This window comes from Dasypus novemcinctus, chromosome 17 (genome assembly GCF_030445035.2).
Source record: "Dasypus novemcinctus isolate mDasNov1 chromosome 17, mDasNov1.1.hap2, whole genome shotgun sequence".
Classification (NCBI taxonomy): Eukaryota; Metazoa; Chordata; class Mammalia; order Cingulata; family Dasypodidae; genus Dasypus; species Dasypus novemcinctus.
In genome coordinates, this window is record NC_080689.1 from 53,020,293 (window position 1) to 53,036,014 (window position 15,722).

Consider the following 15,722-nt stretch of genomic DNA (forward strand, 5'->3'; position numbering starts at 1 on the left):
AGCAATAACAGCAGGGTGGGGGAGGGGGAGAAGGAAAAAAAGGAAAATGGGCATAGGAGGTGGGGCACACAGGGTTTCTTCTCATGCCTCTTTTTCAGTGAAGAAAGCCGTGTTTCGTAGTCCTTCTGTGCCCTCGTGGCATGATCATATTATGTTTCCTGCTTAAATGAAACACCGGGAAGGTTTTAGGCCTGTTGGATAGGCAGAGGATAAATAGGGTTCAGCCGGGACGAAGAATGTGGCAGCTGCAGACATATTTTAAGGTAAATGGAGTATAATCTACACCAGTGCTATACAAGCAATGCGGCAGCTTGGCCTTAGAAATCCATGTTTTTCTCACCCCAGACCTACTGAGTCAGAATCTCTTGGAACATGCCCAGGAATCTGTGTTTTAACAAGCGTTCCAAGTGATTTTTAGGCATTTAAAAGTTTTATTTATTTATTTAAAGATTTTTCTTTATTTCTTGCTCCTTCCTCCGCCCCCTCATTGTCTGCTCTCTGTGTCCATTCGCTGTGTGTTCCTCTGTGACCACTTCTATCCTTATCAGTGGCACCAGGAATCTGTTTTTCTTTTTGGTGCGTCATCTTGCTTTGTCAGCTCTCTGTGTGTGGCGCCATTCCAGGGCAGGCTGCACTTTCTTTCGCTCTGGGCAGCTCTCCTTACGGGCGCACTCCTTGCACATGGGGCTCCTGTACGCTGGAGACACCCCTGCATGGCAGGGCACTCCTTGCAAGCATCAGCGCTGCACATGGGCCAGCTCCACACAGGTCAAGGAGGCCCGGGGTTTGAACTGCAGGCCTTCCATGTGTTAGGCGGAAGCCCTATCCGTTGGGCCAAGTCTGCTTCCCCATTTTAAAGTTTTAGAATGTCATAAATGGAGTAGGGAATTGCTATTTTTAGGCATTCTACTTTAGCGCTTTCATTACTTTTGGTTACTCAAAAAGGTATTTCAAGTTGGCTTGGAAGATCTGCTTGGCTATAAAATTTGTATTTATTTCAGTAGGCAGTGAGTTTCCCATCAAATGAAAAAGGGAAGCGGTCTAATTGGGGTTCCAGTTTAGGGGGGGGTCAGTCCTTTCTGCTGTGCACCACCAGATTAGAGTGGCAGAGAGGCAGAATAATTAGAAAACTGTTGTTGTCATGACCAGGAGAATGAAAATGGAAGGGGAATTCAGGTAGCAGCAGAATATAAAGCATTGGATTGAACTAGCAATTCAAGGAAGAAGTTTTGGTATTAGGTTGGCTGTGATGTGAAGGGGGAAAGGAGGGAGAAGCCAGCTGTGCTGTGGGGTTTCTCCCTTGGTGACAAGGAGAATGATAAATACAGTGAGGAGCAAGATTAGGGAGGGGAGGAGATGAATTTGGTTTGGGCAATGAGTTCTGTTTTATTCAGGTGTAAAAGGTATAGATAAGGCAGTAGGGTATGTAAGCCTGGAATCGGATGGGGAAAGGACAGGAGGGGAGGCACATAGTTGAGAGTTATAATTAAGGAGATTGGTAAAATAACTGAGAACAAAAAATAGTCTGAGGACAGACTTTTAGGAAACCTAGGCAGTAGGAGAAGGGAAGAGCTAGTTGTAGAAATTTAAGTGCCCTCAGAGGGGTAGGAAAAGATATAAGACAATATTGTCTAATGGAATCCAAAGAGCTTCTCTAGGGGAAATATTCACAAATAATTGAGTTTAAAGGACTACAGTGAGAGCCCAGACAAGGCTGGTTAACTTGAATTGCTGTAAATCCAGTAGTATAGGTCCTTAACTTTATGTGGTTATTTCAAGTTGCTGTTATATTAGAGTTTTATGGTGATTTGGATCACAAGGCATTTTCTGGATTGAAATTAAATGGGCTCTCTAATTCTCTGACTTTGGGTGCCTCTCAGTTTGACAAGGAAAGTTGGGGTCTGGTCAGATCTCATATGAGTTGGGCGAGGTGGTTTGGGAGGGCTCCTCACCTTCTTTACTCCTCTCATGTTCTCCCTGTGGCCTCTGCATAGCCTGTGCAATTTGAAACTAGCTTTATCATTTAAAATGTGGAGTCATTTTGTTTAGGGGAGGGTAAAATGTGTACCTTTTAATTGCTGAAATGAGTGAAAGGGAATACCCGATTTAAGAAACAAAGTGATCCACTTGTCAGATTGAATGTCTCCTACCTCTAGATTCTATTGCTTTTCTTTTTTCTTTTTTTCTTTTTGGCTCCAGTTGGATTGGGGAAAGTCTGTGACGTTGAAATTTTAGTTCTTGTGAACAAGGACGGATTAGGAAACCAGAATTTCTAAAAGAGTTACTTCTTATTCTATCCCAGCTAGACTAAACCAGCCAAAACAATTCTAGTAAGCCCAGTTTATATGTGGTGGAGAGTTTCCTGTCCTTTAGGTATAAAACGAGGTTCTGCTAGAAATGCTTTTAGAGGAGAGTGGTATTTAGGGGTTTTATGGCATGGATTAAAAAACCGGATTAGGAGGAAAAACGTGAGCAGGATCTTTCTGCTTCACTTTGTTGGTTTGGTGCTCAGAGCACGTGGCCTTTCTTCTTCTGGTTGTTAGCCTTATTAGCCTGCTCTGGGACATTGCATAAGTAATTTAATGGTTTTCAACCTCAGTTTCTTCATCTGTAAAATTAGGAGGCTAGATTAAATGGTCCTTTCCAGCTCTAAAAAGGTTTTGATTTATGACTTATGTGTTTGATCCTAACCCATTTTCTCTGTCTAAAGTGGAGGAGGATCAATTCTATATTGCTAGGAAGTAGGGAGGGACAATATATTTTAGGAGGTTAGAGATCCTGTATTATTCAAGGAATTCTTGACTTGACCTTCCCTTAGAAAAGCAGCTATCACTGTGAGAAGTGTAACATGAGAATGTTAAGTCTAAGAAAGCTTCTGATGTACTTCTCATCTTACCAGAATTCCAGATCGCTCTTTAAAAAGTCAGATGGGCAAGGAGATCACTACAAAAGGGAAGTGGTTTCTAGCTCTGTGCCTCCTCCTGGTCTGTGCCCAGGTGCTTAAGATAGCCAGTGTTTAAGCACCTTCCTTATTCCTTGTTCTTTGAACCATCTTTATTTTTTTTAAAAGAAGTCCTTCCTTAATCTTTAATCATCAAAACCAGAACCTCAGAAAAGCACTTTGCTAGGGGAAGGAGAAGGAAATAGCAATGGAATGGGGTAGGGGGGAGAGGGAGGATGGTCTTGCTATCTTGTTATATGCAAGCTGATGATATTTGTAAATGGGATGGAAGGAATACACATTGTTCCTCGTGGGTTTGGTACTGTGTCACACTAATGGGAGGACTAAAGGCTAGGAATGCTTGTATAGTATTATTACAACTTGAGTTTGAGTGTGTCTGGATTTTAAATTTAATCTTCAGAAGAATGGACCTGCTGTAGTTGGCAAAGATAACATGTTAAAAATCTTTCAGCCAGTCTGTTTTAGCTTGGCTTGGTAGGGAAGATAGTGATAGGCGTTCTGGATGTTTTAACCTTAAATTATGTAAATTGATCACTGTTGTTCTGTAGAGGTATTCTCTAAAGTTTTTTTTTTTTTTGTTAGACCCCATTTAGGCAGATCTCAAACAGATACAATAGTTATTTTTATCTTTGGCAGTCCCAGTTAGTTTTGATCTCATTTTGGTATTTGTCCAGAATATATCTAAGTTAAAATGTTTCCATCACTTTAGTTTTCAGGAATGTGACTGTGTAAGTGCTGACCTTCAGGGACCTAATGGTTTGAACAAAGCAGCCAGTCTAGAGGTTTTGAACCTAACAAAGAAGCTTCTTTTAAAAATCATTGTTATAGTTAATTCTTGATCTATTTTGTTTTGCTTGTTTTTTAGGAAGTACTTAGGATCGAACCTAGGACCTTGTACATGGGAAGCAGGTGCTCAACCACTTGAGCTATATTTGCTCCCCTTGATCTATTTTAATTCATCTGTGACACAGAGACTCAAACAATTCATGTGTTCTTTAATTTAGAGGTTTATATTTGCCTTCTAGATTATTTCCTAAATGTTAACAGAGGAATTGGCTTAGAGATTAAAGGAGCGATATCAGGAATACATGGGGTGGGGTGGGGAACTTAACCTATGACAAATTTTAAATTTCAGCACAGTTTGCCAGCTGATTGACATGTGTGGATAACATCATACTAACTCTAGTTTAAAATGTTCTGCAGAAGCATTTAATTACCTGTCACAGCTTATGCAAATTTGCACATCCATTATCATGGGTTATTTATAGATCATAATTAAATTACTTATTAATCAAGGCATAACTTTGGGTTGTACACACACATGATGTGTGTGTTTCTTAGCTTACAGAGAAATACTCATGAGCCATAGTCTTGGGTTATTTTGGTAATTCCACCAGAGTCCGTAAACTATGCCTGTAATAAGGGCACAGTTAGAAAATGGCTGTTTTAGGGTTGAGTCATTGTGCTCTTACCAAGTTTCTTTTTTTGCCCTCTTGGAATTTTTTTTTCCTGAAAACTAGTTTTATTTTAAAATTAAATGAAAAGCACTCATCTAATTCCATTGATGTAGACTTTAGCACCATACTTGCTAAATATTTGCAATTAATGTCATAACACAGTTATGTTTTGGTTTTCAGTCTGTACTTGAGTGGTGTTTATTTAGTGGACCTTGGTAAAGCCCTTTATATATACTGTTTGCTTTTTTTTTTTTTTTAAGATTTATTTTTTATTTCTTTCTCTCCCTTTCACCACCCTCCCCCCTGCCCATTTGTCTGCTCTCTCTGTCCATTCGCTGTGTGTTCTTCTGTGTCTGCTTATATTCTTGTCAGTGGCACTAGGAATCTGTGTCTCTTTTTGTTGCGTCATCTTGCTGCGTCAGCTCTCTGTGTGTTCAGTGCCACTCCTGGGCGGGCTGCACTTTTTGTGCTGGGCGGCTTTCCTTATGGGGCGTACTCCTTGCATGTGGGGCCCCTCTACGTGGGGGACACCCCTGCGTGGTATGGCACTCCTTGCATGCATCAGCACTGCGCATGGGCCAGCTCATCACACAGGTCGGGGGGCCCTGGGTTTGAACCCTGGACCTCCCATGTGGTAGGCGGACGCTCTATCCTTTGAGCCAAATCCTATTCCCAGTTTATATATTGTTCATTGTTCACAGTACACATTTAATGATGGTCCAGTAATCCCAAAAAGAAAAAAAAAACTATCTTAAAGGCTAATAAATTAAATAAAACAAAATCCATTCAACTCCCCCTTCAAAGAGTTAGCAATTGTAAGTTGTATTTGTATTGAACCCTAATGTTTTAAAATAGTTCTGGTTCTCCAACCATCCCACCCCACCCCAGGTGTGCAGCAATAGTAACCCATCATTTTATTCTAGCAGCCGTACTCCCTCCCTCCAAATCAATCCAGTGATCTTTAGCTTTTTTTTACATATAAATGGGGAAATTGTTCTTAATAAGCTTTTTAAAAAGGCAGATTCTTCTATAACAAGAATGATATTTAAATCAATCAATAAAAGCATTTGACAAGACATTAAATTACCATAGGTACCAGTTGTTTCAAGTTGGGATCGCAATCCCAAAATCTTACATTCATATTAATAGTATTACTGAGGTAGTTAAAATACTGAAAATGGACTCCAGTTTTCTGGGTTCTGAATGTGAAAGATGGATTCTCTTTTGAACTTGCCCAGAATTACCGAAATCCAGTTAGCAGCCTTCTCTAAAAAGAAAGTGATGATCCTTTCAGAAAACAGTTTTCTGCTTGAAAAATGCCATGGCTAAGTGTTTTTTTAATCTGTTTTTTGTTTTGTTTTATTTCGTCTACAGTCTAATAAATCCTCATCTTACCCTATGTACTTTCTTTCTTTTTTTTTTTAAATATTAATTTTATTTAATCCCCCCCCCCCACTCCCCCGGTTGTCTGTTCTCTGTGTCTATTTGCTGCATCTTGTTTCTTTGTCTGCTTCTTTTGTCATCAGCAGCACAGGAAGTGTGGGCGGCACCATTCCTGGGCAGGCTGCACTTTCCTTCATGCTGGGCGGCTCTCCTTACGGGCGCACTCCTTGCGAGTGGGGCTCCCCTACGCGGGGGACACCCCTACGTGGCACGGCGCGCATCAGCACTGCGCATGGGCCAGCTCCACACGGGTCAAGGAGGCCCGGGGTTTGAACCGCGGACCTCCCATGTGGTAGATGGATGCCCTAACCACTGGGCCAAGTCCGTTTCCCCCTATGTACTTTCAATGCAAAGGTTACCTTCCTTTTAAGGAAAGGATTTTTCACTGAGAGTTCATGCTTGCAGAAGCCACCTACCTGCACTTATCCCCTGGAGCCATCCGGATCCATCTGTTACTGTGTTGAGCCCCTTCCCTAACTACCGAAAGCCACTGGCTTGATTGCTGAGACTCCTGCTGCATACCACATCTTTATGTTTGTCTTCATTGCGTATTATGGCAGTCACATACCTGCCATGCAGATTCCCTTCCCTGCTGGCTTAATTTTTTTTTTTTTTAAGATTTATTTATTTTTATTTATCCTCTCCTCCCCCAAATGGTTTCTCTTGTTTGTCTATTCATTGTTTGCTTGCCTTCTTCAGGAGGCACTGGGAACCGATCCTGGGACCTCCCTTGTGGTAGGTGGGTACCCAACTGGTTGAGCCACATCCTCTTCCCTACCTTGGATTTTAATATAAAATGTTTATGTAAACTTGTTAAATATCTCATTTGTTAAAATTTTTAGATATTTGGGGCTTGGGGAGGCTATGTACATTAAATAATTTGCCTCAGAAATTATATAATTTACTTAATTTCTGTTCTGAAAAGTATCTTAGAAACATTGATAATATATATAAGTGTTTTCTTTTCCTGCCCAGATAACAAATGAAAGAATTTATGCTGAGTGAGAATGTTTAAGGGGCCAAGTTTTTAACCTTATTTTAAAATGAGTCTCCTAAATTAACCAGCATTGTAGAAATCACTAAATTAAAGACCAAATGACCATTAAATTTATGATCATAAAAATAAGATTTATTTAAGAGTACTGAGGTAAAAGGAGGAGGTAAACAACAATTGAATTGTCCCTTAAATTTAAACAAGTAGGCAGAATATTACTGTCTAGATAAATGTGTAATAGAATTTGTGTTGGCATTTTTTTTCTACCAAAATACATGGGCCTGGAATGTTTTCTTTTTTTGGTATTTTTCTATTTTTGTTTGTTTTCATCTAGCAGACATTTCTTTCACTTCTAGTGAGGTCCATCTGTCACACACATACTCATCTATGCCAAAAGCCTTGATAGTCTTGTCTTACACTTTTAAGCAGTGAGAAGTCTCTATTGAAATCTGGAACCAGAAAGGGAAGGCAGCCTTGTGCTCTTCTCCATTTAAAGTGAAAATTTTTGATACACCAATTTCCATTGCCTCTCAGGGATTCTTCTTTAGAGGGGCATATTAAACTGGAGTGGCTCTGAAATGGAAAGGCTTCCTTAAGTTTTTCATTTTGCCTGGAGAGGAGGAAGGAGGAGTCTTTTACTTCTGTGAAATTGCCAGTCTCCTTCAGTTCTTTCAGTTCTCTTATGAGGCATTAGTTTTATGGAACATTCCCTTATTAATGCCATTCCAAATTGTTTTCATTTTTTCCAATTTTGATGACTAGTAAGAGAAATTAATATATGTGCAAATGAAGATTAGTCCTTTTACTTCTGCCTGCCACATCTTCCCCAAAGGTGTTTCGTGTCCCAGATGCACTAGTGAAGCATTTGGATATACCAGTTATATTTGAGCCCATATGATTATATAGAACTCACTAATTGACACTGCTGCAATACGGTGAAATGGCAGTGGGACCATAGGATTGAGCCCTTTTTGTTGCAGGAATTTCAAAAATAGTTTACCAGCTGTTTGAATGGCTGTCTAATAATTTAGTTGGTGGTTTTTTGCTTTTGTTTTAAGATCTTAGCAAAGCAATGTCGCAAGATGGTGCCTCTCAGTTCCAAGAAGTCATTCGACAAGAGCTAGAATTATCTGTGAAGAAGGAGCTGGAAAAAATACTCAGCACAGCACCATCGTCTGAGTTTGAGGTATGGACCCGTAACAGTGTTTTTTTGTTTGTCCACTTATAGTGCAGAGTTGCTGGAGATGATGATCGTCCAACCTGCCATAAGCACAAGATGTAATGATAACACCAACAATATCAGGATTGCTTAACAATGAAGAATTTTCAGTATTTGCCCATGTTAAACCATTATCTTTTATTTTTATTCTAGGAATTTCCCAAAGTCATTGAAAAGATCAGGAAAAAAATACTTTGTTCTGTGTTTTAATATCATTGGGTAGAGAAATGGATACCAGCTGGAACTGTGAGAACCTAGTTTATCAAACAAATTCCCTGCATGCTTTCTCCAAAGAGCCAATTCTGATAGAACCATTCTACTTTGACAGTGGGAATAGGGGTAACCAGAAGAGGAAGGCGTTTTCCTTAGTTTTCTACTTATAAGTCAATATCCTTTTCATTTTCAAATTTCAGTTTGTACTTAATGTTTTGAGGTTAGACGTGTGCTATTCCTTTTTGTTCTTTTGGTGAAGATTGATTTCCACTTCAAAAAAGTAAAATATTGGTGATTAAATGTACAGAACCAGTTAGAGTTCTCATGGACCATGTTTAGATTATATGATACTGGTAAAGAATTACTTGCCTTTATTTCTTTAAGTGTAATTTCCATTAGCTTTCCTTCTTTAGCTTTAAATTGGGGTGTACAAAAGTCTGTGCTCCATTTTCTAATAGAATAAGAATATCATGTAAGATATTGAAAATATATAGTTTGTGTCTTTATTAAATATTAACCATTCTTCTGGTTGTAACAATGACTTCTATTTTTATAGCACACTAAAAAAGACCTTGATGGATTTCGGAAGCTATTTCATAGATTTTTGCAAGAAAAGGGACCTTCTGTGGATTGGGGAAAAATTCAGAGGCCTCCAGAAGATTCGGTAAGTTTTAGATAAAATGTAAGAAGATGTAAGGTAATTTCAGATGTTAGTTAAGCTTTGGGGGTGGGGACTGGTAAGAGCCATCACTTCAAACACAGACAGTGATTGCTTTGAATTTTCTTTTCACTCTTTCTGAAACAACAGCAATAGTTTTCTACTGCTTTCCCTTCATTTAGACCTGTCTTTCCAGTCCTGCAGAGAACTCACACAAGTTTATCTTTTGACTGCACTATCTTATACCTTCCCTTCCCTGAATATGAGGTAACCCTTTTGCAAAGGATCCACTGCACAGCAAGAACTTCATTTATTCGCGTTCTCTCCTTCTTGCTCCCAAACCATTTGATTTCTCTCTGACTATAGGGTCATGGGCAGACATTTAGTCAGATGTTAAAGATATCTCCATGTTGTCAGCCCATCTTTATAGTCTTTATTTCCCCTGACTCCCATATGTGAATCAACCTGGCACTCTGTTTATTTATTTTCTATAAGTATTTCATTTACCCCTGGGGAAAAAAACAGCAGCAAGTTCTGTGTTGGCTTCAGTAAGACCAAATAGTTAATCTTTAACATCTGACACTCCCTTTATAAACAGTATTTTCCTGCTTCTGGATTTCTGTTTATGCTTTTTTCTTGGAGTGCTGTGGTCCCTTTGCCTATCAAAATCCTGCTCATTCTTCAAGGCCCAGTCCAAATGCCTCCACATCTGTCACTGGATTCTAGCAGAAAGCTGCACTGAAAAATGTAGTATATCAGTATTAGAATTGGGTTTGACTTTTAGCTCTGCTGCTTATGAGCTTTGTGTAAAATGAGAATAATACCAAGCACTATATGTCCCTCACAGCATTATGAGTCTTTATGAAGATAATATATGTGGAAACACGTTAGATTGTATAGCACTTTGCAGATGGTCATGGTTATTTCTACCCTGACATGGCACTAAAGTAGTAGGTGTGTTGGCATGTGTGTTGTCTTCAGTACTAGACCATATGTTCCTTTAGGCCAGGAAACACATATAGGACATCATTTCCTGACCAAATATTTGTTGAATGGATGATCAAATGAAATGATTGCCTAGAAAGTGGGTTTTTAGCATATTGAGCTTTCTTCCTTTTCCTCTCAGCTCTTTTGGCCTTGAACTGTTTGTGGCACTTTTCACTACAGGTAGAAAAGACTTTATTGTTGAAATAGCATAATTGTATGTAGATAGTCTGTCTCTTATGTGTCTGTCAATCTTAGATAATCCAATATTGGCTTAAAAATAGGGCTGTTTAGAGCAGGAGTTCGGCAAACTGCTGCCTGAAGGCTGGCCTGCTGGCTGTGCTCGTAAAGGTTTATTGGAACACAGTTATACTCATTTGGTTATGTACCATCTATGGTGCTTAAGCCAATGGAATTTTAAAATATTTTTTCATAATGAGAATATCTTAGATATAGTTCTCAGTTAGGAGTACTTTTATTCCCATATGTGGAAAATGTCTTTCAGTTCTTTAACTTTTAAAAATTATAAATTACATGCTTATCGTAAAAAAGTTAAAAATAAACAAGTGAAAAAATTAAATAAAAATCCCACTTAACAATTCACCTTCAGGAATCTCTCTTTTTTTTTTATACATTTTTTAAAAATTTCTCCCCTCCCCAAACCCCCCCGCCCCGTTGTCTGCTCTCTTGTGTCCATTTGCTGCGTGTTCTTCTTTGTCCACTTCTGTTGTTGCCAGTGGCACAGGAATCTGTTTTTCTTTTTGTTGCGTTATCTTGTATGTCAGCTCTCCATGTGTGCGGCGCCATTCTTGGGCAGGCTGAACATTCTTTGGCGCTGGGCGGCTCTCCTTACGGGGCGCCCTCCTTGCGCGTGGGCCAGCTCCACACGGGGTTTGAACCGCGGACCTCCCATGTGGTAGATGGACGCCCTATCCACTGGGCCAAGTCCGCTTCCCGAAGAATCTCTTATTTTTAATGTTGAAGTTGAAATTCCTCTTACCTGTAATGCTTGCCGATTAAAATGTTTTGTTTTTGTTTTGTTTTGTTTAGGATTTTTTTCTTTTAGTCTTTGATTTCCTTGGCACTAGTAAATGAGTTGTGGTTTATTGTTTTCCTTTTAAGTGGTATAATTAATAGAATTAATATTTCCTCTTGGAAAAGAGTTAATAATAAAAGAATTCTTCTAGATATGTATGTTTAAAGAAGGAACTAGAAGTAAATAGGGAATAGGGCCAGATTTTAAAAAATGATTGGGAGTGGGCCTAAATTGAGAATATAATAAAATACTTAGGCACTGTATATTTCCCTCTTTAAAATTCTATACTTTTTTGCTTAAGAATTATTCCTAATTTAGAAGTAACCTCACTTATCTAATTAGTGATTCATCTCTGTATAAAAAAGTATGGTTTTCTTACAGGTTAATTCTTGCCTGCTGATTTGGGAATTTTTTTCCTTTTTTTTTGCTATTCAAACCCAGTCTTTTGAGAATAGAGCCTACCTTGAAGGAAGGTACAAAGATTTGTTTCTTTCAATATATTTTAAGGTTCAGGCTTCTGCTTTGCCAGTGGAACAATCTGCCTTGGTGTATTTTGAGAGAAGACAAAGATAAAAGACAGGAATTCTTGAAGTGGGTCTTGGAGGGTGGGGAAGGAAGGTGGGGTAGAGGGACCAGAATCACTTCAGGGGCTTTTTCCTGTTCATTATTACCTTCCCCCCACCCCCGTCTTCTCTAGTGAGCCATAGTTATGATGAGAATGCAGAATTGATTGTAGAAAAAAATAAAATAGAATTCTGAATGTAATATGATTTTGTGAATTCTTTTCTTTTTCTGTTTATGAAAGTATTAAGTCTTCATTAAAAGTTATAAGCCTTCATTTTGAAGCCTAGGTTTTGAACCTCTTTTAAAAATATTCTAATCATCTATGCCCTTAATATTAAAGGTTTTAGAATACAGAAGCGAAAAAAGAGTTCTTTCTTCAACAGTGTCATGCACTTCTTGACATATACTCTGTACCTTACCAGCTTTTGCAACTAATTCTGAGAATACAAATCAAGGGTAAATGTTCCCCCTTTTTCCCCTCCCCTCCACTTTTACATAGCATACACACACATGCACATGCATATAAGTACACAGGCTGTTTCTCTTAGGTTTTAGAGATTATATGGAGAGATCAAATTTCATTTCAAATATTTTTTTCAGGGAATATAGATTTTTATTTTTTAAATGCAAGTAGTATTTCATCCTTCTAATCAAAAGGAAATTGTTGTGAGAGAACAGCCATTTTGAGGACATTTCTCATGTCAGACTTGCGTATAAGCATTGTCATAATAGATGATCTATGTTTTTGTAGGAGTTCACAAATTATCATAGTCAGCCTTCTTTTGTAAATAGTTTTATTGGAACACAGCAGTACTCATTCATGTATGTAATGGTCTGTGGCTGCTACTGTACTATGACAGTAGAGGCAAATAGTTGTGACAGCCTGTAAGGCCTAAAATAGTTTACTATCTGCCTCTTTAGAGCCAGCTCTGTTTTAGTATGTTTTTTTTCCGAAGATCTTTCCTTAGCCCCCAGAAAATTGACCTGAAATATCTTTTTCAATTTGGATTATCACTTTTTAGATAAAAATATTTTTTTCATAAACATTACATTGAAGGACATACTTATATATAGGCATTGAAATTTCTTGTATCAAGTTTTACTCACTAATGCCTACGATGTTGAATACTCCACTTCATTTTTGTAAGGGAGCATGTAGGTTTTTTGTCTGTATGCTTTTTTTGAAAAGCCCATTTGAGTACATATTGAATTTTGGCCAAGAAGAAGAAGAACCTAGTTTATGGAATCACGACATGGCTAGTGCTGTGCCCCAACTTTGTGAATGTTATTAAATGAATATTATAATCAGGGTTATTTTGCTATTTAGCTACAGAAGTTAAAGAGGCTTTTTTCTTTTTTTAAATTAAAAATTTTCTTAAAAATGAATTGGGGCTGGGCCCAGGGGTGAGTGCCTGTAATCCCAGCTCCCAGGAGGCTGAGGCTGCAGGATCATGGGTGCTCGGTGGCTTTGGGACTATGATGCTGCAAGGAGCAGGTATCTGCACCAGGCGCAGCACCACGATGGGGTCCTCATGGGAGCCTGGGGGCACCAGGTTGACTGAGGAGGGGGGCCCTGGCCCAGGTCGGACACGGAGCAGTTCAACCTCCCCTATTTCCCTGCCCCTTGCCCCCCTCCCCCCACCCCCGCCGGGTGAAGATGGTGGGACCTGTTTTGCCAACTGATAAGATACCCAGCCTCTTAAAAATAAAAAAGAAGGGAAAAAAAAGAAAAAAAAAGAATTGGGAAGCAGGTGTAACTCAACTGGTTGAGCACCTTCTTCTCATGTAGGAGGTCCTAGGTTCAATCCCCCCGTACCTCCTAAAAAAAAAAAAAAAAGGTTTTAAAGTTAATGTGTATCTGACTAGAACAAGGAAGGACCAGCCCACCATGTGCAACTTCATACAATCATTTCATTGTTTTGGAGCACTATGAAAGGGTTTTGTTCCTGTCCAGCTTCATGTTTGAGTTTAGATGTTGGGGATGGAGAAGGTTGGGAAAGAGATAAAAGAAGCAAGAAGATACAGAGCTTGCTCAAGAAGGTACTTCTCAACCCTAACTTAAAACCTGTTATAAACATTCTCATTTATGTGAAAAATGTTCTCAAAAAAGTTTTTAATTTAGATAGGAAACACAGGTTCCTGCTTGCTTTAATAGATTGGCAGTGCTCTTGTTTGAAAGTCCTCAAAGAGGTAAGGATGTATTTGTAAACAGGGTAGAATTATGTAGGGTCAGTTTATTTTTTTCAGTTGAAACTGTGTTTGTTTAAATGACAAGTCATTCTGAGAAAGTTATAGTATACTTGAGCAGAATAAGAATACAGTTTTTTGTTTTTTTGCAAGGAGAAGCATAGTACATGGTTTTTTCTTAAATTCTATTTATTTCTCTCCCTCCCCCCCCCCCCCCCATTGTCTGCTCTGTGTCCATTCACTGTGTGTTCTTCTGTGTCCATTTGTATTCTCGGTGTCACTGGGAATCTGTCTCTTTTTGTTTCCTCATCTTGCTGTGTCAGCTCTGTGTGTGTGTGGTACCACTCCTGGGCAGGCTGAGCTTTTTTTGCACAGGGGTGGCTCTCCTTGCAGGGTGCACTCCTTGTGTGTGGGGCTCCCCTACGTGGGGGACACTCCTGCGTGGCAGGGCACTCCTTGCGTACTGCAGCACTGTGCATGGGCCAGCTCACCACATGGGCCAGGAGGCCACCCTGGGTTCAAACCCTGGATCTCCTGTATAGTAGGTGGACGCTCTATCAGTTGAACCACATCTGCATCCCTGTAGTACATTGTTGATATAAAGTTTGCATGTTTCTTTGAAAAGACTTACTGGAGGATGCTTTGGTCAAGATCTTATATGATACTACACCTCAGGGTTGCTTTGAGCACGGTGATTTCCCACCTCCAGCCAGCTAATGGTAAACCCTTTAGAGACGTGTGAGTGTGTAAAGGTAAAATGAGATCCTGAATATAAAAATATACCACAAATAGGAAGGAGTGGCTTTAAGGAAATGGCCCTGACATGACTGGATATCAGAATCTCATTTTTTTTTCTTGATATAGAGTGTTTAAATGATAATATAAGGAAATACTAATTCAAGCAGATATCATCAATGTTCTAATTTCCTGCCTTTTGATACCTTGATGAATTGAAGCATTTTTGTTTTCCTTCAGGACTCCCTTCATGTGTCTTTATTTACAGGACCTTTATTTTTGAAAGGGGGCATGACTAAGGAGGCTGATGATGGACCTGAGACTCTTAATTCCATTCTTAATTCCATTTATTGTTTCACTTTAGAAATAGTCACGGTAAATACATGGCCACCCTAATGGCAGCTCTGCAAATGACTTTGAGAGACTTCAGGTGATGTTTTTGGACTAGGATCTCTAACTGCTGCCCCTGTGTGACATTGCAATTTTATAGAATTAAGCTCCTTGGGAAAGTTATAGCATGGCTATAGGTGGCAAGACCATTCTGAACATTGCTGCCCTCCAGAGAGTCTGATTGGACCTTGGCTCGTGTTCTGCAGGGCCAGTGACATCTAACACAGACAATTTTACTATTACACTCCCCAAGCACATCTTTGATATAGGCATCTTATGTCTTACAATGGGATGAGAAAAACAGATCTTTTAGGCTCTCCTATACCACATCTTCATCTATACCACATCTTCACCTCTGGTACAAATGTGAGGGAATTCCCCTGATGTTTATTTTAAAAAGGGCAACTCTGAATCTCGAAGATAGGTATTGGGAGAATTTCTCTGTAAAACAGAATGGGTAGCCCATTTCACCTCTTATCCCTTCTGCCCTGAAATTCCTTGGGGATCTCTAATTCCTTTTCTCTATTCTAGATCAGATTTGGACAGCTGATCTGCTTTTCCCATTGTATAGCCAAGATGAGACCAGGTACACCAGGTAGCTTAATTCTGCAGGAATTGTAGGCACTTCATAGGTTTCTGGAAGTTATAGGTAAAACTGTGTATAAATGTACTTTTTTTCAGGGTAGAGGCCCTGCTTTCATCAATTTTCAAAGGGTTTAATGACCTGTAAACATTAAGAACTACTGTCTTAGAATCTCATCCAAGAGAGATTTTTTTAGGAACTTCCTTCTGTCAGGCACTAGGCTGGATGCGAAGGCTATGAAAATGTTCCCTCTTCAGAATTTTGGCCCTTTGCATGGGGAAGTAACTAATGAATCCA

At 39.3% G+C, this 15,722-nt stretch overlaps 1 protein-coding gene across 8 annotated transcripts in view; it reads left to right on the forward strand.

Moving 5' to 3' along the window:
- Window positions 1–15,722, forward strand: part of UGP2 (UDP-glucose pyrophosphorylase 2) — a 53,600-nt gene that overhangs the window by 11,146 nt on the left and 26,732 nt on the right. For 6 of the 8 annotated variants that reach the window (XM_004465092.5, XM_058278670.1, XM_004465091.5 and 3 more), the window contains 2 exons: window positions 7,915–8,042; window positions 8,845–8,952. In XM_004465092.5, the coding sequence (XP_004465149.1) occupies window positions 7,929–8,042; window positions 8,845–8,952 (222 nt within the window). In that variant the 5' untranslated portion in view covers window positions 7,915–7,928. Of the gene's footprint in view, window positions 1–6,561; window positions 6,602–7,914; window positions 8,043–8,844; window positions 8,953–15,722 lie in introns of all 8 variants that reach the window. The other 2 variants (XM_058278671.2, XM_012527769.4) reach the window with 1 other exon arrangement.